At 32.5% G+C, this 27636-nt stretch overlaps 1 protein-coding gene across 2 annotated transcripts; it reads right to left on the minus strand.

The window, feature by feature from the left end:
- Positions 1–3154: 3154 nt before the first annotated feature.
- Positions 3155–21080, minus strand: LOC132752514 (large neutral amino acids transporter small subunit 4-like). Of its 2 annotated transcripts, XM_060742847.1 has the most exons (10): positions 20720–21080; positions 16994–17567; positions 15179–15225; positions 14321–14397; positions 13616–13708; positions 6638–6833; positions 5063–5212; positions 4415–4516; positions 4020–4206; positions 3156–3562 (listed from the first exon to the last, which is right to left on the minus strand). In XM_060742847.1, the coding sequence occupies exons 2-10, from the start codon at positions 17524–17526 to the stop codon at positions 3400–3402; spliced, it is 1548 nt and encodes a 515-aa protein (XP_060598830.1). In that variant the 5' UTR covers positions 17527–17567; positions 20720–21080; the 3' UTR covers positions 3156–3399. The 2 variants fall into 2 exon arrangements, with proteins under 2 accessions (XP_060598831.1, XP_060598830.1); XM_060742848.1 differs by lacking the exon at positions 20720–21080 and having other exon boundaries at positions 3155–3562; positions 16994–17738.
- Positions 21081–27636: the final 6556 nt, after the last annotated feature.

A 27636-nucleotide genomic window follows, 5' to 3' on the forward strand; every position in this document is an offset into this window, starting at 1 on the left:
GGGGCATTATTCATACTATTTTTGTAGAGGTGAACTATAACATGCTACATGCAAATAACAGCCTTTGGCAATGTAGCTTAACACAAAAAGACTCTATTAATGTGTTTTCCTATATAAGCGTATGTGAACTAAGTGACCCCTTGGGCGAAGCCAATTTTGACCTCAAGTCAGATGGTCTATTTATCTGTTGTAGGCGATCTCAAGTTGATGCCAAGTACCAAATATCAAAGCTCTGGGGTTGGAAGTTTCGGAATAACAGCATTTTAAGACATTTACGTTTATAATTATATGTAAATTATGAGATTTCAGTGGGATTTATACAACTGTTATACAACTTAAAGGTTATGCTAAATCCCAAATATCCAAGCGTGCTTTTGGGTATAATTATAGTTCCAGAGGAAATGAGTTTTAAAGATATCGTTTTAAAGTCTTTATTAGCTCCTGTGGTCGTCTCATGCATGCGACTGTTAACAATTTATTAAACTTTTGTAGAGGGCCACACGACGGTCATTCTTGGGAAGTTTAGTCAAAATCTTCCTCTTGATTTAGGAGATATTTTTAAAGGAATAAAAGGCAACATATATCATACGACCGCAAAGGTAACCTTTGAGTACTCTGCGCTTAGGTGAAAACAAAAACAAACACAAATATCTTGTTCCCGCTCGTTTGCTGATGTATCGTCCTTGAGTTGTTTAGGCAGTCGTCCTTGAAGCCTTTACAACATAATGTTGTATTTCGTTTATAGATACTAAATTGATTAAGAAGTTTCAATGATTAGACCGTATGTAATTGTATGTAAACAAATTGCGTAAGTGTACCATACTGACGTTAATACATACATTACTATATATCAATAAAATATACGAATCATTTCCAAATAATGTATAAGAGTAAAAAAAAATCATTGTTTTTTTACATCAGCCATTAATGATTAAAAATACATGTAGGTTAAATTCAAATGACTTTCTAAAGAGAGAACATAACAATGTTATCAAATCCATCCGAAAAATATTTTACAATACATTTTGCATCTTCATTTTGCATACATGCTCGGATGACTCAATCAATCAATCAATCAATCAATCAATCAATCAATCAATCAACCAACCAACCAACCAATCAATCAATCGACTATCCTGTAAGTTTTTACAATCTATAATTTATTTAAGTAACAGTTGGTCCATTTTAAAGTTTTGTTAACCATTAAACTTGAAAAACGGATAATTAGATTTGACCATTGCTTGCATTTAATACCTTGTCACTAAGCATAAATATTTTCTTTATCCATTTATTTAACATTACATTCAGAGACAAAAGCTCCTTCATTGACTTTAAACCAAATTCAAACCATTTTTTTAACTTATAGTCGTATGATATTGATGCATACATGTATATTGTTTCACCTTATTGTCATTTCTGTAAAAGACTGGCAAGACCTGACAACCAATAGAGAAATATGTTAAATATCAAAACGCGTTCTTAAAGGCCCATAAAGCCTATCAAAAAGACTCCTATTTTGATCTTTCAGAAGTTGTTATTATTTGGTGTTCTATTACAGGTTCGAAGCTGTTCACATTGTTCATAAAGCTGAACCGAACCATTTTTTATATATTGGCTATAAGAACATTTCTAGTGTTCAGTATGGGGGAAATCAAAATACCATATTTCTTACATTAATCACACTTTTTTCACGTTAAATGCAACTTTCTTTACACCAAACTGGCTCATTATTAAAACGTTATAACACCACAGGTTTGCCTTTTCTTCAGAGGCTAAATTTGTTTTAATTTCTAAAGGTAGATGGCCTTTAAGTAAATAAAAATATATAGACAACAACGTCCGTCATAATTATTTTATTTCAAGAGTACAAAACGTATGCCTCATGCATTTATTTACATATATATGTTTATATATAAATTTGAAAGACTTGGAAATAAAATAACAAAGTTAAACATTTTTGCAAGATCAAACAGTTATGAAACATGAGCATTGTGTGATATACATGTATGATTATACATGAATCTGAGGTTTTGAACATATTAACATAAACAATAAATATACAAATATATAACATTATAAATGAATATTTACACAGACAAATTGTGCATTTCATAGAAATTAAAATAAACAATTTGATGCATTGGCAAAAAACAGCCTTTGGAACTATGGTGATAAAAAACCCTAACAAATATAACAGTAACAATATAACAAAATTCCTTCACAAATATTTGATATGTTATGTAAAATCCTAAATGTAGATTTCAGTGCCTAGAAATTTGCTATCTTTATCACATTTATGTTTCTCATCGGTCCCAAAACCCAGTGAAAATGGTGCGCGAGATGTTGCCGCCCAGAACTTAATAAAAATATTCCCCGCAATACAAAAAAACATTTTTGGGAAATCAAACTTTTTAAAATTTTTTGCGGGCAAAAAACTGTTCAGTTAAATTTTAAATTTGCCATGGCTGATTTAATAAGAATCATAACGTTTAGTTAATGTCGAAATTGAAAAATATCTTTTAAAAAGAAACAGGAAATCCGTCATATAGCTTTTACATTGTCTTTGTAACTTAAAGGGAGATATAGGCAAAATTTTCATTTCTTAGTTTTGAATTTTTCATTCATTATTCTGTAAATGCCCTCAAAATAAATATAATAGACAGTCAAAGGAGCAAAACTTTTCTCCATATAAAGAATAAAATGGAGGTTTCCTAACTTGACCCACGTGGGTCAGGTTAGAGCGCTAGCATTTTACAATAGTTGTCAAAGTGAACTCTGGAAACGTCAAAGAACATGTCAAATGAATGACTTAGGCTTGTTTCAATCATACAATATCCACAATATCTGTTATTGTAACTTCAAGGGTTTTGTTAAAGTCACTTGACTTGTTTTAAAACTATTTGGCGATTCTATTTGCGTCTAAATTTTGTTCAACATGTATAGATATATATTTACGCTTCAAACCCAAAATATAAATAATTTAAACAGAAATTCATGCTAAAACTTCAAGGAAAGTCATTTTAGCGTGATTTGAGTACATAAGATCATTTTAATATTTTTGTCATTAATTTGCCTGAATATCCCTTTAATTACCAGAAACATAAAAAAAGATAACGCATTTGGCCTTATTTGAACAAATATAAAGTAATAATAAGAAGACGGCGGCACAGAGCCAAGTTAGTCTATGTACTCATGCACTGTCTGGCCAGGCCATACACTGTTGGATTACTAACTTAAAATGTTTAATTTGACATCCAAAAATTTAATAATGAATAGTTATAGAATAGTTCCAAATTTAGGAGAGAGTGAAGTCCTTTAAATAGAAAGATTAGATAATCTACAAAGCGACTCATCATATAAATGGTTAATCACCTTCATCTCAAAGAGTCAACATTACTTTTATGAATTTAGTGACACAAACACATCGGCAAAGAAACTTACATGGTTTGGTGCCAAATCGTAAGACTTGTACCACTCGAACACCGGATATTGTATAAGTCCGGATAACCCGGCCGAGGAATGTAAAATACCAAACAACACTGAGAATGACTTCAACGGATACCTGAAAAAAACATGTAAATGAATATTTAGATTTGTATTGTAATTCTGGATATAAGGTAATAGGAAAGTGAATGTGCTACAAACCGTTCTGGTTTAAAATGAGTGTTTTAAATCAAGATAACTGTGTCCTAAGAAAGTAACATATATGTAGTATATTGAATTATTTTTGCAGTTTAAACCAGAAGCTAGCCAGCCTAAGTCTAACGGGTCAGAGCTAGATCTTGAAAAGCGTTGTTTATTTGGCCGTTTGTTCGTAAGTTCTTTCTATATGTCTCAATTATAAGAATTATAAAAGCACAACACAAACTTCCATATTTTTTTCAAGAGTATGATTCTTCGAAAGAACTACTTGCACGCACTATATAATGTAAATTGGTATGCATATTGAAAAAACTGGTTACATGTTTACAAACATTTTAAAACTTTTGTATGACCAACATTGATTAATTTATACTTACACGTCATTTAAGAAGGTAATCTCATAGGAAAATAGGTAGGATCTGTAGATTGTAAACAAAACAAAAACGAGGTTAAGGAACGCTTCCGTTTCAACGTAAATCAATGAGGTAATAACTATAGACATTATTGACGTCACAGTTAAGGGCAATATTATCGGCATACGTCTTCTCTTGAAGTCGTCAGTCACTGAAAATATAAAAACATTACAAACATTTAGTGTTTTACGGTACAGATTATAAATATAAAACTCTAAATCCTAAAATATTTTATATACATGTGCATGTGCTGACTTTAGTTTGAAAATATAAGGATTCTATTTCTGGCTTATTTGATGGCTTATTTAAAAAGAATGAAACAACAGATCATAAAGATTGTATAATCTATCTATACTTACGCATATAACTCCGACGCTGACAATCGTGTAACATCCCGGCGGTAATAGATGTGATAACGGTTGCCATGGTAACGTATGAAAACACACCGAGATAATAATTTTCTGAAATTAAAACAAAATACCGTTAGTTTCAAGAAATTTTCTCCATGTTGAATGATATATACATTGTTTATCGAAAATCAATAAAAAAAACCTGGTATAGTGTACATGTATAGTTTCAATATTACAATGCCTTTGGTGAATAATGTTTAAAGAATGTACTTAGTTTCAGCATGTAATTTTTCTGTATACCATCAATAGCGCAAGCGGTTATATTTGGACTTTATACCATTCGTACCTAAAAAAATTTGTTTCTTATCCTACGAAGGATTTAGAATTTCTAAATAAGGGTATCACAGTAGTTTTTCTACTCTTTTGCAAGCTCGTGCCTGAAATAAAGCAAGGAGGGGCATCTGAGGTCTCCCCCGCCCGCCACCACCATACTGCAATTAAAACTGGAAAATCGCTTTCTGACGTTCACATAATATCTATGTTTCAATTCTTTAAAGTTAATAGTATACGTAATTTGCATGTTTGAAATTCATATATATATACATGTATGTATTTTTGATTTGATTACAATAAAATTGGTTATATTATTAAATTTACCTTTAGCAGCGTTTCCGTTGAACTTATTTTCCATCCAGGTGTTAAAAAAGCCAAGAAAGGAGACAAATCTGAAACCTTGGACACACATCCAGAATACGTGTAAAAGGTATTCGCTGGAAAACAGGATCCGACAAACAGAAGGTCCCTTATCTAGGAAATGAAGCAAAAAGAATTCTTTCGACATTCTAAAAGAACCCTTTTGTATATAAAATAAGGCACAGGAAATTTTCTCCATGTTGAATGATATATACATTGTTTATCGAAAATCAATATAAAAAAAAACTGGTTATAGTGTACATGTATAGTTTCAATATTACAATGCCTTTTGTGAATAATGTTTAAAGAATGTACTTAGTTTCAGCATTTAATTTTTCTGTATACCACCAATAGCGCAAGCGGTTATATTTGAACTTTATACAATTTGTACCTAAAAATTTTTGGTTCGTATCCTACTAAGGATTTAGAATTTCTAAATACGGTTTCACAGTGGTTTCTCTACTTTGTAGCAAGTTCGTGCCTGAAATAAAGCAAGGAGGGGGGGGCATCTGAGGTCTCCCCCCGCCCGCCACCACCATACTGCAATTAAAACTGGAAAATCGCTTTATGACTTTTACAAAATATCTATGTTGCCATTTCTTAAAAGTTAAAAAATATTACGTTTGAAAGTCATATACATATATACGTATATTTGATTTGGTTTAATGAAATTGGTTATATTATTACATTTACCTTTAGCAGCGTTTCCGTTGAACTTATTTTCCATCCAGGTGTTAAAAAAGCCAAGAAAGGAGACAAATCTGAAACCTTGTACACACATCCAGTATACATGTAAAAGGTATTCGCTGGAAATCAGGATCCGACAGACAGAAGGTCCCTTATCTAGGAAATGAAACACAAAGAATTATTTTTTCAAACTAAAAGAACCATTTTGTATTCAAGATAAGTCACAGGAAATCATTATGCCCCCTGTCGGTCGGTGTGTTGGTCCTGGTCTGTAAATGATCCCTATTGATTTTGGGGTCAAAAGGTCAAAGGTCAAGGTCATGTTGACCTTGAAGGTGGAACGGTTTCCGATCAATAACTTGACAACCCATCGGCCCTTGCGTGTTTTTGTCCCGCGACCCCGCCGTTATATTTCCTAAATCTCGCTACGCGCCCCCGAGGGACGAAGTTTTATTTATTCAACTTCGCCCGCGCCCTCACTAATTAGCGTGTTTTCGCTCCTCGCCCCCGCCATTTTAACTTGTTAATTTTCGACATTTCGCATGGAGGGGTCGCGGGGCGAAAACACGAATGGCACAAGTCAGCCGCCATAAAGAACAGTAAATTAGAATATAATAATTTCTACCCATGTGATCAGTGCAGACAAAGACCAACCAACATTCCTAACATATAACCATGGTCTGTACTGTTTGATATTCAGTCAGTCCTTATCTTAAAATTGCTCCAAAAATAATTAATTGCTTTTTCCAAACCATAAAGATGAACAAGTCCATTGAAGATATTAAGCGTGATACGGGTTAGTATAATAAATAAAACAACACCAGCAACAACAACAAAACGGCCAACCATTACCTTTCTCCTCCAATTTGATAAATTTCTCTTTTTCCGTCTGCACATATTCAGATTTACCAGTGCGGGTGTTTGTTATTCGAGGTTTTATACGGACACAGGGAAGCAACAGTAGGGTACTTGTACCAATAAGTGCCAGGTGGATCACAGCAAGTCCGGTATAGTAATATTTCCTTGATATACCGCCGTCAAACGCAACCTATGTTAGAGCCGAAACAAACAAAAATTACATAAATTACGAACATATTCATTTATAAAAATCATAGGCAGGCGTATAACTGGACTTCGGTCAAGATGAGGGAAGCAGTGTTCCAGTGGAAAAGATGTCAACCTCACAACCAAGAGATCGCATATTCATCACCTACATGTACTTAATAAGCTCGTAAATACACCCACTTTAATATTTATATACTGTCTTCACTTCTCGTTTTATGTTCCGCTCCGACTGATTCGAAATAGTCATGAAATATAAACCCATTGACACATGCATTGAATGCAGAAAGGATGTTAGTTTGCATCAGTGTTTTAAATGTCCCGAGATCGGAGGAAACAATGTTTTAACGACATTGAAAGTTTCCCGGCCCACCTTACACTTTTTCGGGAAACTGACATAAAGCATATATATGTGAATAACTGACATAAGAACATGTAATTTTTCTCAATTTTCTCTCAGGTTTTAAAGGTATTTTCAAGAGTTATGAATGTTGACATCATTTGAGCCGCGTCACGACAAAACAAACGTAATGCGTTTACCACCAGCATGGATCCAGACCAGCCTGCGCATCCGCGCAGTCTGATCAGGATCCATGCTGTTCGCTTACAAACCCTATATCAAGTAAAGAAACTGATAGCGAACAACATGGATCCTGATCAGACTGCGCAGATGCGCAGGCTGGTCTGGATCCATGCTGGTCGCAAACGCATTACGTTGGTTTTGTCGTGACGCGGCTCATTTGGGAATTCGGTAATTCAATATTTTTATACGTAACTTTCTATTCGAATGCTGCAAGTTTGCACAAAACAAGTATAAGAAATTTTACTTCCTGTTTACAATCATTATTATAAAATAACAACATAATGCTCTCTATTTTCATTGTCAAGTTGAGCTAAAATTTGTTATATATTTAAAAAAAATTGACTTTTTAAGTTATGTATGTTTACGAAAATCTAATAATAAAAAATGTAAGGGATGCAAAAAATTAAAACTGCCTAAAACATAAAACAAGATTAGAGGCACATTGCGACGAATATTTATACATTTTTTTCACGAGTCACGTGTGTTAAATAAATACAATTGCAGCAAAATGTAAAGTTTTTTCTGACTTTAACTATTGGGATTAATACCCTATTCTAATATTTTTCGTATACAGTATTAATAAAAACAGATTTTTGTGCAAGTTCTTGCAGTTTTGCGTGTTTCATTTCCCTACGTACAATTAACCTGAAGTTAATAAAGATATAGTTACACTCACAAAAAAAAACAACGCAACAGTTATTCGAGTATGACGGCACAATGCACGTACATGCCTCGCACAGTGTAATTTTGGTTTCTACTTCATAAAGTACAAGAAAAAAAATATCTCTGATTTAAATGATTTAAAACGCATTCTATTATTTCTGAAATAGCTATAACCGAAAATGAAGTAATTGATATTATAAGGAATTTAGATGTTAATAAGGCAGTCGGTGAAGATCTTATTAGTCATAAATTGCTCAAAAATATATGTAGTACTGTGTGTAAACCCCTATGTTTATTACTAAATAGGTCACTAGCAGAGTGTATATTTCCTTCCATATGGAAATCCGCTATTGTAATGCCTCTTTTTAAGAAAGGTGATACAAATTTAACTTCAAATTATCGTCCGATTTCTTTATTAAGTTGTATAGGAAAATTAATGGAGAGAATTGTTTATAAACATATATACAATCATTTAATAGCCAATAATTTGATTTATTCAAAACAGTCAGGGTTCCTTCAAGGTCATTCAACGATTTTTCAATTATTAGATATATATCACCAAATAGTTAAATCTTTAGATGATAGAACATTTACTTGTGTAGTGTTTTGTGACATATCTAAAGCGTTTGACAGAGTATGGCACAAGGGTTTACTTCTGAAACTTCAGAAAAATGGTATCAAAGGTAACTTGTTGAAATGGATTGAAAGTTATCTAATTAATAGAAGTCAAAAGGTCTTTGTAGGGTCTTCTTTATCACAACCACTGACTGTAAACGCAGGGGTCCCCCAAGGCTCGGTGCTTGGGCCATTATTCTTCCTTGTGTACGTTAATGATATTGTAGAAAATTTGCTATGTATAACTCGTTTATTTGCAGACGACACCTCTTTGTCTTGTACAACATCATCAATATTCGATCTAGAAGGAATTATTAATCATGATTTAGCTTTGATAAACTTATGGTCTAAAAAATGGCTTGTAGATTTTAATCCTAACAAAACAGAAGCGATTATTTTTACTTTACAATCCAACGTTAACAATCCAAAATTACAATTTGATGGCATACCGGTAAAATTTGTTGAAAGTCATAAACATTTAGGCTTAACTTTTAGTTCTAATGGAAAATGGCACGATCATATTAAAAGTATAACATTATCGGCTTCTAAATTACTAGGTACAATGAGAAAACTGAAATATTCCCTTAATAGGGAAACCCTAAACCAAATTTACATTTCATTTCTTAGACCTCTTTTAGAATATGCTTCTGTAGTCTGGGATGGGTGTACAAATTATGAAAAAGATACGTTAGATAAAATACAGCATGAGGCAGCCAGAATCGTAAGCGGCCTAACCCGTTCAGTTTCTCTCCAAAATTTATATAAAAAATTAATTGGCTCTCACTATCTGATAGAAGAACGTACCAAAAACTTATTTTAACATATAGAATTCATAATTGAGACGTTCCTGATTATTTAAGTAATATTTTCCAGAAAGAGTTCATAATACAACACCATACAATCTTAGAAACTCAGAAGACTTTGCAACTTTAAACAGACGGACTCATATATTTTCTTCTTCTTTTGTGCCTTCGTCCGTAATGCTATGGAACAACTTGCAACCTGAAACAAGATCTGTAGAAACTCTGTCACATTTTAAATCTCTATTAAAGAAATCAACCTTTCGATCTACAGACACTCCAAAATGGTACCTTACAGGTGAAAGAAAACTCTCAGTTTTACACTGCAGACTGAGAAATGCATGCAGTAACTTAAATTTCCACTTATTCTGCAATCATTTGTCACAGGATGCAAATTGTTCGTGCGGTTATGAGATAGAAGATGTTAACCATTTTTTGTTTACTTGTCCGAAATATCGAAATGAGAGAATTGATCTTTTTAACGAATTAAGGCAATTTCACCCTTTAAATGTCCAATTACTTTTAGTTGGTAACAAAGAGTTGTCTTTAGAAAATAATAATAAAATATTTTTGACTGTTCAGCATTTCATAAAAGTAAGCAAACGCTTTTGATTTTGAAAACAAACCAGCACAATCCCAATAAATATTAATGTATTTTTCTTTCATTTTTGCAAAACAATAGACAAGATTCTTTTCTTTCTTCTTCTATATTTTTTTTCTTCTATATTTCATTTTCTCAAAATCTATTTTTGATTTTGGTATATTCGGCAAATGTACATGTTTTCTAAGTCATTGTAACGCAAATATATATAAATCAGTTAACATCGTTAAATACCATTCAAGCTAGAGAACATGTACACCCAATCATTTTTATTGTTATTTCTTACCTAAAATCATTTTTAAAGCCAATTACTATATATGTGTGAGTTTTGTTACTTCTATCTAACTGATAGTCATTCTTGTAAAATAAGTTATTGTAATTTATTGCATCAGGGAAGACCCGTTGCTAATGTTGAGAGAACTTGTGGGTCAACCCTTTTGCCAAATATGTCATGTCATTGTATTGTAACTGTCTACATGTATGTATTTGTCTTATTTTTGGCAATAAAATATGTTTAAATAAAAAAAAAATCAAAAAAAATTTAAATGTCTTCCGTAATTTGATATGATTATGCGAAAAAAAACTAGGTGACAAAACAATAGGCGACCTTATTGTAAACCAAGCATATCACTATCTATCTAATGCTCTTTATTTGCAATAAGATATAACTATTTATTATATCGATATATATATTTTTTTGTTTTGCCATTTAAGGTGCATTCCTGCAGATAAGGCAAAATATTTCAAGAAAATCAAACTTGAGAAAAATGTACTGAGATTTTAAGAAAAATAAAATATGCTCGTGATACAAGTAATAATTTTATGTCCGCGCGATTAATCAACTATTTGGCAGTATTTTTTCACAATATTTCTACTGCGTTACTAACTCAGTAAGGGATAGTTTTTGCAAATTGACCTCTTTTTTTGTAGTTGTTTACATAGGTTGTCAGTGTCGTTTGCAAATTTTAATTATTTTCTTTGTTTACTTCACAGTATTTAACTTTATTTTTACATTTTCAATATTTTCATGGAAATTAGTAGGAATCTGGAGGCGTGCTGCTTTAATTAAGACAAATTATTAATGATTATATCTCTAAGGTAAACAAAATATGATCAAATTATATTGAGCTTCAAATGATAGATTTTATCAATGCATGCATGAACGATGCACGTAAAAATGAATAAATATGAGCCGCGTCACGACAAAACCAACATAGTGCGTTTGCGACCAGCATGGATCCAGACCAGCCTGCGCATACGTGCAGTCTGATCAGGATCCATGCTGTTCGCTATCAGTTCCTCTACTTGTAATAGAGTTGGTTAGCGAACAGCATGGATCCTGATCAGACTGCGCGGATGCGCAGGCTTGTCTGGATCCATGCTGGTCGCAAACGCACTATGTTGGTTTTGTCGTGACACGGCTCATATATACAACTTACTCGTCGAAGTAAACATAGGGAACGCAAGGTCGTGACATGCATTCTTTTCTTTCCTCTCGTGCGTGACCATGAGAAATTGAAAATGATAAACAAATTGAACTCGTGGCCATGAAATATTGACAATTCTAGGCTATGGTATACATATGTTTGATTAACATAAAAAAATGGATACTAATTATTTTCTTTCGCATAACTGTTGAAATTAAAATATTATGCCCTACTTATTATATAATTCAGTCATAAGCCGATATACATACTGCCATACATGGCAAGGTCAACGGAACTTAAGCTTCAACAATAAAAAAATACATTTGTAAATACTTTGATATCTGCTTTTGTAATATAGAATATCAATTATTTCAAAAGGAAATAAGAGGTTAATGATTTTAAAACTGTTTTGATAAAGAAAAATAGGCCAAGGGCATTTTGAAATAGTTTTAATCTTTATCTAAACTACACTACAATACGATCATTTCATTGACATTTTGATAATGAAATTACAATCTTTGTTTTAATATAGATAATCCTAAATGCGTAAACAAGATATTTTTAGTTTTAAATGTATAAAAGATTAGAACAAATGTCGGAAATATTAAAAAAAGTAAAATTATGAGCTCACTGAAAAACTTATTTATGCACGTACGACAGTAAAATAAGTGAATAAGGACGGACGAACGGACGGGGGTGCCAACATTTGGGGTTTATGTGTTTTTTGTTTGATCTTTATGTGGCACTTTTCCACATAAACCAGTAAAATTACCACATAACCCAGTCGGTTTATGGGATTTCCTTCTTTTTAAGTAAGATTATGGACGGAATGAAGCTCATAGACCATTGGATGTTTGCCCGGACAGAGAGACAGACAGACAGACGGACGGACGGACAAGGCGACGTCTTAACCGGGATTATCAGCAGCTTAAACTATGAATGAATGTAAGTTCACACATGTTTAATGGTAATGTATTAGATATTTACTCATATTTATCTCGGATATTAATTACAGGTAACAACCGCACGTGCAATACAGCTGTTTTTATGTTGGCAGGCTGACGATATAAATTTGTTATAATTCATTTCACTAGCATTTTATTCAGGTTATAATACTTTAACATAAATAACTTTAAACGGCAAAGATGTCTTAATATCTCTCCATAACTAATACAATTAATACATCCTTTGTAACTTTTTTTGTGTTAAGAATGTTTTTCCCCGGCCCCTCGATTGTCATTATAGCAGAACTCTCTTTTGCCTTGAAATACGCCTCGGGTGCACCGCCTTATACTATTTCAGATACCGTTGGACACATAAGTAGGGCCGCCAACCTAATTTAAGCTGGGTCGATTGAAAGAATTAAATGTTCCTCTCGCAATTCGAAACCCAAAGCGGTAATAGACAAGTGGGTCAAATGACTTTAAACATTATGTCACTGATGTCCTTGTGTCATTAGGTGTAGCCTACATGGAAATATATTACACTATACATGTATTTTGATGTAAGTATTCATATCCATGCGTTAAAATAATCGTAAAGTTACTCCATTAAACGGTTCAAAGTTCTCAAAAGCGTGATACTTTCATGAAATAATACATGTATATCATGCTTTATGAAATAAAATGACTTCCAAAAGCATCTTCAATAACTAATATGCGGTGATCATCCGATTTCAAATGTAAAATATTCATGTTTTTTAATAATTCAAATGGAGTTGGATATTGAAATTATCTTTTAAAATATTAAAGCTCATCTACTGTCAGTAACAAGGTTCTTTTTTATCAATATCAATGTTAAAAGTCTGATTTATCCCGACTTAAGACCGGTATAAGTTACGGGTATTGGTTATTACACAGAACTGACAGCACGGCCATCTTTAGAGACGCGTCCCAGAAAGGGTTTGGTCAAGAAGAGTTACACCTCCAGAATGGGTTTGGTCAAGAAAGGTTACGCCTCTAGAAAGGGTTTGGTCAAGAAGGGTTACGCCTCGAGAAAGGGTTTGGTCAAGAAGGGTTTATTCTACAGAAAGAGTTTTGTCAAGAAGGGTTTCTAGTTTATAATTATCTGTATAAATACCTTCATAAGATATGTAACAACTGTGGAAGCATCATAGAGTCCGACAAACACGGCTGTGATAGTGGATTGTACAGCTGGGAATAAAAAAGACACCTGCAACAACAACACCAAAAACATATATTTTAGTATGTAGCTAAAAGATTACACTTTCATTTGAACAACGAATTTGAAATATATACATGTACCTTGTTCATTTTAAGTGAATTGGTCTATAATGGAAGGTATGTAATACAATGAATAATTACGTTGATAGTATTTAGTATTAGACATAACAACAAACCAGGAAATAATTATACATGGAAGATGTTGGCAAGTATGAGATACATGATCCGATATGACATATATTTTCATAATATGTAATTGATGTTCTAGAACATGATATTATTATTCATCATATAAATAGTCATTCTTAATAACAGAGACAATATTCTATTTCAAGCAGCACTTTATAAGAAAATCCAAATGATACATTTCTATTGTTTTTATCAATATTTGAAATACTGAAATGTAAAATATGCTCATTGTAGACCAATCTACTTTAAATATAAGAGCATGTATAATCATGCGTCTGTTTGTATAAAACAACGTCAGCAAAAAATCATAAAATACATAACATGCAAGTATATTTTTCTAAAAAAAATAATGAATACAAGTGTAAGTAACTGTAATATATATATTAGGTCAACGTAGTTCAAGTGTTCTTACATGTATGTTTGTTGAGTACAAAGCCATGCCTGCCACCCCTATACAGCATAATCCTGGACAAATTAGCCATGGAATCTCTGCAAAAAATGAATATTGTCTTTGATAGTACAAATGTGCCGCGTCATGACAAAAGCAACATAGTGGGTTTGCGACCAGCATGGATCCAGACCAGTCTGATCAGGATCCATGCTGTTCGCTTACAAACCCTATAAGAAGTAGAGAAACTGATAGCGAACAGCATGGATCTGATCAGACTGCGCGGATGCGCAGGCTGGTCTGGATCCATGCTGGTCGCAAACCCATTATGTTGGTTTTGTCATGCGCGGCTCAAATATATCCATGAAAAGATCGATCCTCTAAATGTACGATAATAGTAAAAATTGTCAAACAACCATGGTGATACATGTATAATATAAAGAATAAAAGCAGTGCTGCACTATGTTTTCATTTATTTTTTCTCTCGATACATCGTCCGAATTCTTTTATTTAGTTTATACTTTAAAGTTGCGGCCGCAAATAGTCGCCACATTCTATATAAATAGCTGACAACCGGAAGGTTCGATATTGAAAGATTAATTGAGTAAGTCTGTACTTAACGCTACAGTCACACTGCAAAGATATCATATAGAATTGGTTATCAGTTATCACTGGTAATCAGAAATATAACAATAAATGTAATCGATTTAGAAATCTTATCATTTTAAATTTTGTCATAAACATGACGTAAAAACTATATTATAGAATCATTATAATCAAACAGTGAGTATATAAAATAACGAAGCAATCTAAGTTAAAATTCTACAAGTGTTTCAAACGATAAAAATCCTGAAATGTATATACATTGTTCCAATAAATTACCTGGCGTTGCGAATCCAAGACACAAGGCACCAGTTATGTATGTCAACCTGTGAATAGAAGAAGAGCCTTGAGTTGACAAATAACTTGAATAGCCATCAATCTGATATATTTTTATATTTTTCAGTCAACAAACTAACCAAGAATGATTTTTGAAACAGATCATTCTGTCATAACCTTACATTATGACATTTCTTTGTATTATATTAAAATCATTTAAAGGCCCATTTTGTCTTAGAAATGCTAGCATTTTAAATTCTCAAAAACTTTTTTTTCTTTTTGGTATCCTTTTACAGTTTGCAAAAAACTGCCCATTTGTCTGATTATAGATGAACTATCTTTGTTTCTCTTGCTATGTTTGCAATTGGTTTAATTACAGTGAATAAGTATTTTGTATTGAAGTTAAAATACTACTTTGTTTACATTTTGCTACCTTTACGACGCATAACTTCACGTTCAGTCCCACTTTCCGTTGTTAAACATGTAACATGCTCTAAATCGATCATCAAAACCTTGTTTAACACATGTTTGTCATTTCTAAAGAATTTTAGAATTTTATAAGTTTAATTTAAGCATTGGATATTGCAATCCTCTAACAAAATGCAGAACTTTTAATTGCCTCCTCTATACATTGTATTAGTATAGAACTAGACTCTATTCTTGGACAAATCAATAAAAACAACGCGAAGTAAATGACTTCAATTTGTATATCTCTCTCACTCTCTTTCATTTGAACCTGATGTTACATATAGTTAGTATGCAAAAACAGTTGAGAATCATTCTGTTAAATAGTATAAATCTAAATCTTATGAATTTTTTTAATAAAATTTATCAACAGTAAAATTACATTGGTTCATTAATATATGGTTGATTCCCGGAAAAGTTGTTATAACATAGTATGTCTCTGTTATTTAATACACATGAATAATGTACGTAAACAGAATAAAAAGATCCGGTTTTAAGTATAGGGTTTTATCCGTCTAGCAGTAATTTTGTGCATGCGCCATTTGCTTTTAAGGCAATAAATTACCATATTTATTTCATACAAGCATTTTGGAAGTATACTTTTTTAAAATTCAAACAATAATTTTTGCATCAGATATATATAGCTTTATATACTTTAATTTGGATTTAAATATATGCAATAATGTATTGAATGGTACATTCTTTGAAACTGAGATAAACAACGAATTTAAACACTTACAAATACAGGCAAAGGTATTGAATTGGTGTTTCTTCTCAAATTATCCAAGTCATTCTTGGTCAGATATTTTTGTATTTTTTTTTGTATTTTTTTTTTGAAATTATTTAATACGCAATGGTCTACAAAATGCGTTTTCCCTCCACTTATGAAATTAAAAATACGTGTTTAGGTTTTAAAGATATTGTCAATCTAAGCACAAGTTATCAAATCTGTTTCACATAGATTTGTTTTGCTTGTCATATAACAAATACACAACTTGATATTGATTCAAGTGATATGAATTCGAAATGAGCTTTTCTATTATGTTGTAAAAATAAAAATATAACTAAACAAGAAATAAAAATTGTTGTTTTTTTTAATTTTTCGGAGAGGGACCATACGGTATTTTGGTGCGTAAATAAAACCCTAGCGCGTTCACCCAACGATGCCCGACGATGCTCTATGATAGGGAGACAGAAAAAGGGGGTTAGGGACGAGGGTCACACATACATACAACGCATAAATAATACGAGGTATATCAAATATTTATATAGTATATAAAGTTGTTATCCCAGAACATCTATGAATATTAAGCGATACATATCCAATATAACTATAAATATACACACACTTACATAGATAATAATCTGAAATTCCGCATGCCGATCCTCTGTAGAATTGGCCCCATGATGGAACAAATCACATAGGCGACGCATATTGCAATGGAGAACCATAAGTTCAGTCTAGCGTCTTGTTCAGTACATCTTGGTATCTCGTCTGCATCTGTCCTAAACTCCCGCCATGATTTATCCTCCTCATTTAATTCGCTATAAACGGTGTACAAGCTATTTTGATGAGTGTAATTCCCGTGTTTAGACTGAGCATAATATGTTACATTAACATCCGTTACATCATAGTCTGATAAATATGTCGCCACTAAACTGTCATTTGTGTACAATTCATCGGCAATTCTCGTCTGTCCTGTACCAGAATTGTCGGCTGCTCTATTATTTTCTACAGGTGTATCAGAACACAGTTCAAGATAAAATCCCTCCTGCTTTAATACATACAAAAGCGAAGACCAACCGAACAGCTGACCTGCGTAGAACAAAATTTCAATAAAACACCAAATCGTGCAAAGTCTTGGGTAGTTTTTATAAAGTTCCATTTCTCCTGAAAGCCTGACGTGTTCGTTCAGTGTTTACAAATCTGCAGGAATGAAATGTCGATATAATAAAATTGTATTCTTTCTTCCTTGGATATAGAAGTACATAAGTTAAATCGAGTGAAAACTACTGAATACTTGTGTGCTACGAAAGCGGTTTAAACCGGTTACAATCAATAGCAAACAAGGAGCGCTTAATATCAACATTTCTGTGAAGTGCGCTTAAAACTTAAAAACTTAATAATAAGTAATACATAGATATCGTTACCTCAAATTGCATACATAAATCTTACACTTTAAGATAAGCATTTAATGTACAAAAAGTGACGAAGAAAAATATGTTATATTTTAGGTCTAATTAATGATGTTAACGGATGAGTTTTGTGTAAACTATGATGTGATGAACGAGTCCGATAAAAATAGCAATTAGTGAGGTAAAAGTACTTAATATATTTCAAAATTCGGTCAATGATGTTAAGTACCAATAACTGATAAAAATGATCTTTATTTTTTCAAACTTTGAAAAAGTCATCATTACATAAACGACGATTAACACTTAGTTAGTTTCGCTTTCAACAGATAAGAAATACAATAAAACTGTCTCGTTTGAAATATAAATGTACGTTTGATGTAAGTCAGCCAGATTTTCAGCTAAAACAGTATAAATAATAATTCATTATTTAATAAAATATATAATGATAATTCTGCAAGTAAAAGCATTATTTATGTACCCTTAAGGCTTAGCTGAACTGACCAGTGTAGGTCAAGTTCAACCGGAACATCCGTGCCGCCCGACCTTGGTCAGGACTATTCGGTATACAGTCAATACTTACTTTTAAATTATTTCCTTAGTTTGAAATTATTTCCTTAAAACAACGAATGGTCTTGTCCGATTTGAAATAGAAATTTTTTTATATAAGATACTAAGCTAAGTACCGTGTGAATGAATCAAGTTCTTTTCGGCCCATGTCGGGATGTAAATTGAAGCGTTTCACATTGGTTTTAATTATCTCTGCAGGTAATAATATATTTTTTTAAAAAACTGGTGTTGACCCTATGGTGGTAATTTGGGTTTGGACATATAGGTCCAATTTCTGAAAAGAATTTTTTTATATGATTTACACTAAATTCATTATTAAACTGGTGCCAAAATTGATGTATAATTAGTGCCATGGTAATGACCAACCTTTATCGATGACCGTTATCTCGTATTAAACATGCTGACCATTAAACACCTTGGCAGTACGATTGTTGTGATTGAAATTTTATGTTTAACTATATACACATAGGTCAGTAACTGAAATTTTTTGGTAAGGTCATTTTTGATCACAGGGCTATCATTTAAAATAAAAAGACCTTGCAAAGGAGCACTAGATTATGTTACATATCAAATATAAAGCCTTATGGTTTCTGACAAGAGATTTATTACAAAAACTTGAAAAATGGGAATCCCTCGGATGATATGAAATCAATAAATTGTAGACTCGATTTGATGAAGTCTGTTCATGGGAGATAATGCAAACACGCAACATCTCTCACTGACACCTGCTGTTGTTGTAAAGTTTTTAAAAAAAAAACGGAAACAAGGGAGATCACTCGGAATCCAAAGAAAACAACCAAATTATATGATAAATGTTGGCTCGATTTGATTTAATCTGTTCATATGAGATGATGCAAATGTGCAACATAAAATATTTTAAAAAAAACAAGACCAACAAAGAAGGGTGATATTCAATGAATGCACCCCCCTAATGCAGAACTACCAGCAAGGATAGCGGGACACCAAACAATGAGTGTATGTCAATGAATGTAGGTAATGCACTTCTGGCGATGAAGGACCCTGTCATTTCAGGGGCAGCAACTCTGTATCTTATAGTGCAAATCAGGACATAAACCAAGTTTCTTTGTAAGTTTGGTTGAAATCGAATAAGAAATATAATTGTTATGATGCCGACAGATAACATGTCATTCATTTGGCATACTCACATCGTCCTAAAAGCCCATAACATTGGTCCAGGCTTCTAGGACACTAAGTTCAGGGAGTTAGGCCGTTAATCCGCAAGGCCTTGGCTTCACAGATCTCTCAAATCACTACATGCTTAGAAGAACTGAAAATATTCATTCATTCCAGGTCAAAGTTAAGTGATACAATCAGTAAATACTTCGTAAATTATTCATCTATATAATGTATATAGCAAACGCGTCAACATTGTAATGTTGAGTATAATTGTATTTTCTATACTGAATTTTATTGATGTTGTTCTCTTCTTAAAACACGTTTACAATTAACTGACAAAATGTATGACACTAAAAAGTAATTGAAAGGCCGTGGTCATCGAGGTGAAACAAAATCATATATCTTGTTTATAAATTATATGAAAATATGGTAGTTAATTGGTGGCATTAAGAATATAAAAATACGTTACTGTCGTCTGCTTAAACGTGTTTACAATACAATTTTATATTGTACAACATTGTCAGAAGCGCAACTTTTGTTTTCTTTGTAACTTGTATTAAACAACGTATATTTCTTCTGTTATTTTTTAATCTCAAATAATTTCTATACATAAATTTAGCTCGTACCTTCCATTTAATCAGCGCGTAAGAAGTTTAATTATTCAATAGGTAATTTAATCTTTTGAAACGAGTAGTAAACAGTATTTCAATTCCATCAAGCTTCAGTAGCCACAGAAAACCCGAGTGACACCATTTTTATACGCAATGGATTAGCCCAGCTTTCAATTCGGAACATTCCATTCAATTTAAAGGGATTTCAATATCAAAAACTGAGCTACAACAATTTGGAACAGTTCATTTGAATTTAAAAGGATTTATTGATCTTAAATTGATCTTTATTGACTTAAACAAAAGCTACCGTTAATTTCGAGCTTGGTCAGACTACACGGAGGTGCAGGCTGGCCTCGCTATTTACAGGCGCATTCGGTTCCAACAGGTAAAGGGCAGCGTCTTTTGCTATTCTTTTATATCTATATTTCTACTATTTCTACACAGTGTTTGCATTTACTGCATGTTATTTAAAAACAAGTTTATGCCAATAAGCCCTACAGTTTAAAAATAAAATATATAAAAAATAAAAGAAAATTTAAGAAAACAAGCCAATTGTATACATTGGAACATGCTGTAATAATGTAATACTATTATTATAATATCATATTTAAGCAAAGCTAGTACTTACGACAAGGAATAATAATCTTACACGGTTACAATGCCAATATCATAATGTTACATTTCAATCAAGACTTGTAAACTGAACACTCGGTTTTGCTTTAAACATTTAGAACACTTTCCTAATAAACACATTTCATAAAGTTGTAAGAATAATCATAATATTGTTCCTCTTTATTTGCCGTTGGAAATTTAACTGTATAGAAGTCCACGGTGAGACAGTACTTAAGGTATAATATAGGTACATGTATTCATAAATTGTAGTATATACCCTCGTTCTATCAGCAGACAAGTTAAACGTTTAATGTAAAGGCATATAGTATAACGATATTCCTTCAAAGCATTAACTTTTCTGTCCCTATCACTGTTTATAAATGTTTAAATAAAATTTCCACAGGCAGAGTACACCCGTGCAGAATTGTATTATATCTCGTGCGTGACCCGGATTGTATTGGCGGTTTCTGGTCTCTTATAAAAGCTGTGTTATATGTCAGTACGATGAACTTTCGAACTTCGTTATATACATGTTCTCAAATTTATAATAATCGATTTCCTATTTAATCGGTGATGTATGTCCATTGCATTTCTCTATACAGCTATATACATGTACGGACGCTTACGTGACCATTACAAAATCAATAGGGACCTAAGTCAATCAGTTTTTGATATCTACTAATGATTACTAAATTAATGTAAAGTCATCTTAGACCGGTGCTATAAGGAATGTATAATATGCCGGTGCTGGTGGGCATTATTTCACGTTGTTCTAGTGTACATATGTAGATGGCAGACGACAGTATAGTCTATCTTATTTATAATGTGCAATAAATGTTATGTTCCTTGGCGTGAAAGTTCAAGTAGTCAAAAAAGAATGCATTTTCGTTTTGAAATATTACACACAAGATAAACATAAAACAGATAAAAAAAGATTAAAATTACTTATGAGTTTCATAAGTTCATACATTGTTATCAATAAGCTAAATAATCCACATAATTATTTTTAATCTTAGTTTGTTTTTAATCTTTCTCACTTCACGATTTGATACAGATTACATCGTTCGATATATTGTTACATGCATTATATAAGAAATGTTCATGCTTTCAGTATTAAGTCCATTAGGCAACTGAGCGTTTGAAAGCTTTAACAGAACCTGTGCTAACAAAAATAGTAAGAGAAACGGAAAAGGGAATATAAGAAAGGAAGCAATATCATGACTTTCCGATGAAATTATTTGACTTTTTACTCCGATACAATTAATTATATGTTATAAAGTGTTGATCGTTTATATAATCAATTCATTAAATTACAAAATTCAAGAATAACATAACGAATAAATATGAAACAAAGATAATACATGGATAAATGTTTCAATTTGACTTATTTTGTTTTCGTAAATGAAATTTTTGTGACAACATTCCTTGAAGAGTATTACCATCTTAGGTAATTTCATGTCCATTATTATACTGTACTAAAGAACTAAAAGATTTTTTTATTTTTATGCATCAATTTTGATTCTCACCTTGATCTTAATCTAGATCTAAAAAAAATGTTAAGTAACTGAGAGTTGGTTGGTGAAGACATTTTGCTACCTTTACGACGTACGTGGCGATGCAAAGATAGACCAAACACAAATTGGCATCAGTTTTCAGCACTGACCGAGGTAAAATATTGTGTCTTGACAAATAAGTCAAATGACAAAGCTCTTAGTTTTAACAAACATTTCATTTACATGATAATTGACAAATAATAAACTGTACGCATTGATTAGGAAGCTTGAAAAGTTGTTTTTTTAATGGCATGTTTTTTTAGAAACTCTCTCCGACAAAGCTCTTAGTCATACGAACAAGCATTTGTGTGAAATGATTTAAAGAACACATTTTTTTTCCACTTGCACATTGCTGCATTAACTTCAAAAAAGCTATGTCCAAGACATAAATTTTACCAATTAAACAATCGAAAAAGTACTGATCGTGATCTAAGAAACAAAGTATATTTAGTCGATGGCCTTACTTGCACTTAGATTACTTTTGCAACTAATTAACATACTAACACACGAGTGTAATGTATGTTACCTAGCTGGTTAAAATAAGCCATCACTCTATAATACAGTGATAATACCTGTTACCAGTTTTATCATACAATCCTATCATGACGCGGAAAAAAAACCCAGTTCTAGTTCTAGATTACAGCGGAAATCATGTCTGCGCATGATGCCATCAAGTGTACAATGTTGTTTTTTCTTCTTCATTCATTCTAGTACAAATTGTATTAGACGTCAAAAAGTAAGCGGCTTAGTGCGCTAGTACGTGCAATAGAGTAATCTATCAATGCCTAAGTTCCAATGTACCAGTTTTTCCGGTTAGTACCTATCTTTTAAAGGCCCATCAAGCTCACAAAATGCTTTCATTTCTCAGTATATATTTTGTTTTATAATTTTGTTACCATTCCTGCAAACGCACTCACTAGCCATAAAACTGAACCATCTTCTGCCTTTTTGCGCATTTTTGGCAATTAGTATAGTTATGGTGATTTAGTACTTTGTTTACACTTTTGTTAGGACTGCGTTTCATAGAAAGTTCTAAAAGAATCTTAAGACCAACTTTAGGACTATCTTTGGGCTGTTTCAATAAACGTTATCTTCAGTTTAAGACATTAGACTTTAATAAAATCTGTTTATAGAGACGCTAATAAATACAATAGCACGCGCTTCAACCGACATGTACGTTCATCTGCATCGTAATTCGACACTTGATGGAGTCATAAAAGGACTTATAAGTTAGAACGTTTCCTTTAAAACGCACAATTTGGTCTTGAGGTCATAAAGTTTATTTCAAACGCCTAATGCGCCTTTAAACAATGAAGATGTATAAAAAAAAAACAAATTTCCCTAATATATTATAAGTGTGCTGGCAACGTTTTGGGAACGTCATTCTTCCTGATTCATCATCTTCTTGGAAAATTCTATAAATAGATACACGTGGTGGAGACACGTGGTGGAGTCACGTGATGGAGTCACGTGGTGGAGTCACGTGGTGGTGTCACGTGGCGGTGTCACGTGGTAGAGTCACGTGGTGGTTATTTTTAAGAGATATCCTTGAAGATTATTATGTTCAAGTTTGAAGACAATCCATTCAAAAATAACAAAGTTACAGCCAATAACAGCATGAACAAGCAAAATTTGGACTTTTAACCTTGAAGGTCAAGGTCATTTATGGATGAAGGTCAATGTTAGTGGGGTCTACTGAAAGGTCTTGTCCCAAGGGTTGTTGTGGCCAAGTATGAAGACAATACACCAAGAAATAAAAAAGTTATGATCCAGGTACAAGTTTGCGGACGGCAACGGCAACGCCGCCGCGACTATAACAATATATATATATTACTTTTTTTAAAAAAAAGTCGAGCTAAAAACCATAGTATGCAACTACACTATCATTTAATACTCATGTATATTGTTTTGAGTACATTTGCAAATTGATACTGTCCATCTAATTATCCCTAGAATTCCGGCAGAGACTTACTGGGAGTAACAAAGCGTCTTCTACATAGGAAAATCAGAGTCCTACATAAGCTCTTTATTTAAAACGAAAAAGTCCTTATTAGGCTTTTAAGTCATGGTTCGTGTTTAACAGATTTTAAAGAACATTAAGGTTTTGCACCAGACTACGTCATGGTCATGGTTCCATTTCATAATGTACTATTAAAATTAAATCCTAACTAGGAGTGTAAAGCTCCTATGTAGGAGATAAAAAGCCTAATTAGGACTTTTAACTCCTTCGTAGGAGATAAAAAAGCCAAATTGGGACTTTTAAACCCCTACGTAAGAGATAAAAAACAAATAAGGACTTTAGGAAATTTAAAAGCCTAATTAGGATTTAGTTTCGCACACCTAATTACGGTTATTTATCTCCTACGTAGGAGTTTAAAACTTCCTAATTGGGCTTTTTATCTCCTACCAAGGAGTTAAAAACCTAATTATGCTTTTGTTTATTTTACATAAGAGTGATCAACTCTTAATTAGGATTTAAATTTCGTTACAGAACATTACAAGAAAAGCATTGATGCAAAGCATCAAAGGGCGTCCAAGCAAGAAATGCAGCAAGTGAAGATGAACAAGTACACATATGATGACAAGATATTCTTATAAACTACCAGAGATGTACATCACTTATGAATGAGCGGACGAAAGACATTGTTCATTATGAACTTTGATTGGCATGCTAGAGATTAGAATATTACTTGTTATTTCTTTATGATCGTGGTTATTAATAGCAACGGATATACATGTATGCAATCATTTATAATCCATATGTGTAACGCATGATCAACACGTACCACACATTTGTAATTGTCCCTTATTATGTTATCGCTATTAGCGAAGACCCCCTTAAGGTATCTGTTCACACTTTAAGTTAGTAAAAATATGACACTGGTTATATTACCATGTTGATCATGTTGAGCATAATTGTTTATTATACAATAATTGTAATATCTATTAATTTTAATTAAAAAAAAAATACAAATTTTATGAATATTGTTTTCTTTTATTCTTTTTTTTGTGTTTTATGTGCTATTTTAATACTGAGTTTTTACTACTCTTTTTTTATTAAAATTGTAAAATAAATTTTAAGAATTCAATTGTCATATTGACCGACGATTATAAGTCAAAGCTTAACTGGAAAAAGTCAGTAAATTATGGTTTATCTTTCAATATATAATATTGTTTATTCTTAAACCATGTACATGTACATTGTATTTTTCTTTATCATTTTTTAAATTATCAATCAATTGAATAATTCATAAAATCTAATTTGTAACTTTGAATAATTCCTCGGCATCTTTACTAAACACGGATAACAAATTAAATAAAATGTTTCAAAGTTGATAATGTCATTCTAATACCATAAAAAATGTACCTTTTTCTCAATTATTGTACATATCACGGATTTATATTACATATAAATCCGTGTACATATTTATTGTTTTTATCTCATATAGATAAAATGAAACATGCTATTGTTGTTTTTTTTTCTAATTGTAACGATATCAAACATCTACCCCAAAACCGGGAGAGACCGGACAATAAACGTGTGGTACTATTCGCCGGTCACTAGTAAATCCTGGTCAAAATAGACCGGGAGAGACCGGCATTCACCAATAGGAGTGATAAATAGATATATCTATATATAAATAGGTTTTTGGAATATTTAGGTCATCAACTGATCATTCTAGGATACATGTACAACAATAACATACGATGATAACCGACTGTGTACTACAAAATGATAAATAAAAAACCCCGAAGAGCGCGATTTATTGACGGAAAAGGTTATTTCATTTGAAAATGTTTGCATTGCGAAAATTCATTGTAACATATCGCGACATTTCATTCTTAATTAATAATCAAGCACCCTCATACCGATCGGAATTTTCGGCTTTTATTATGACTGACTAAAAGGCTCGAGAAGTTGCTGTCGCCCTTTCACAAAATCTGATTTCATTCCATAAGAGCGCCGCGCTTCGGCGCGGACGCCAATGAAAAGTCATTAGTATGCTTCCTTTAAAACAAATTTTGGAAACGTTATCATTTTATTAGATATTTTCGATCATGCGACCACATACATGCATCGAGGACATTTTGTTAGGACAGTGACCGTGCGACCACATACACGCATCACTGGATTTCCCTTCTCTTACGAGAAAGGAACAAATAGTTGTCTGCCCTTGTATTGAAGGGCAGACTTTAAAAATATGCCTTTCCCTTATTGTTAATGATAAGGTGGCTAACATTCTCACGAACACATTTAGAATTGGTTTATATACAACAATAGTAACGCAAAAAAAGCGGGTTATCAGTTTACGTCCTTTTAAGTCCGCTTTGAAATTTTAAAAAGATAATATATAATTTCATGGAAAATTTTGAGTTTACAGTTTTTTTCTACTCATTATAACAGAATTATTTCAATTTAACATAACATTATCATTTCATTTTATATGCATTAAATATATGGGAGATAATTCACACTTTGTTTGCAAATATTAACCTTGGGGCATTTTTGCCAAAGCATGCAGTTAATTTCAATATCCGACTTATTCTACTGGTAACATAGAAAAGGTGTTGTGATGACCTGCAAGAAAAAATTGATTAAACTTATGCGGCTGACAATTCTGACACTAGGAAGACTGTTAATATTTGCAAGCTGCGAAATTTGTAAACTGAATTTTTTTATTTTCTTTTTTTAGATCAATCTGGGAATATCAAGTTAGTCCGTCGGAAAGCACACATATAGGTTCTGTCTGTAACATGTACGTACATCATTTCGGTTCCAGCACTATAAAATACAACAGTGGTCATAATTACACAATTGCTTTTTATCATAGTTCATTCCAATTCCATTATACAGTTTTCAGTCTGTCTTAGTGTATATGATGTAACTGTAGCATACGCCTTTAAATTTTCAATGTCTAGGGTGCATCGACGAAACACAATAAAAGTAATTTCAAATCAGACGGAGTCCATCAATTCAATATACCTTTACCTGAAAATGTAACCCTAATGTCTATGTACTCAACAGTGACTGACATTAAAGATTTCTTACATAAACAGCAAACTTAAACCCCAGTCACACTAGAGCTTACGATTACTTGCGACCACCGGCGACTTGTAAAACTGACGATCATCAGCGATTGTCTGCGACCGAAACCATTTTTGCACAGATAAATTTACTTTTGCGAGTATCGTAAGACAAGTCATCATTGACAATCGCACGACAGGTCATAAGTAAACGTACGATGGTCTCAAGATTGCCTGGGATTACTTACGACTACCCGTGACATAACATGCGATCACCTACAACTTGTCGTACGACCATCACACGATTACTAAAGACTACTTAAGATTATCAGTGACTAGTGGCAATTTGTAAAGA

This window comes from Ruditapes philippinarum, unplaced genomic scaffold (genome assembly GCF_026571515.1).
Source record: "Ruditapes philippinarum isolate M1 unplaced genomic scaffold, ASM2657151v2 ctg5924_1_1_1_1, whole genome shotgun sequence".
NCBI lineage: Eukaryota > Metazoa > Mollusca > Bivalvia > Venerida > Veneridae > Ruditapes > Ruditapes philippinarum.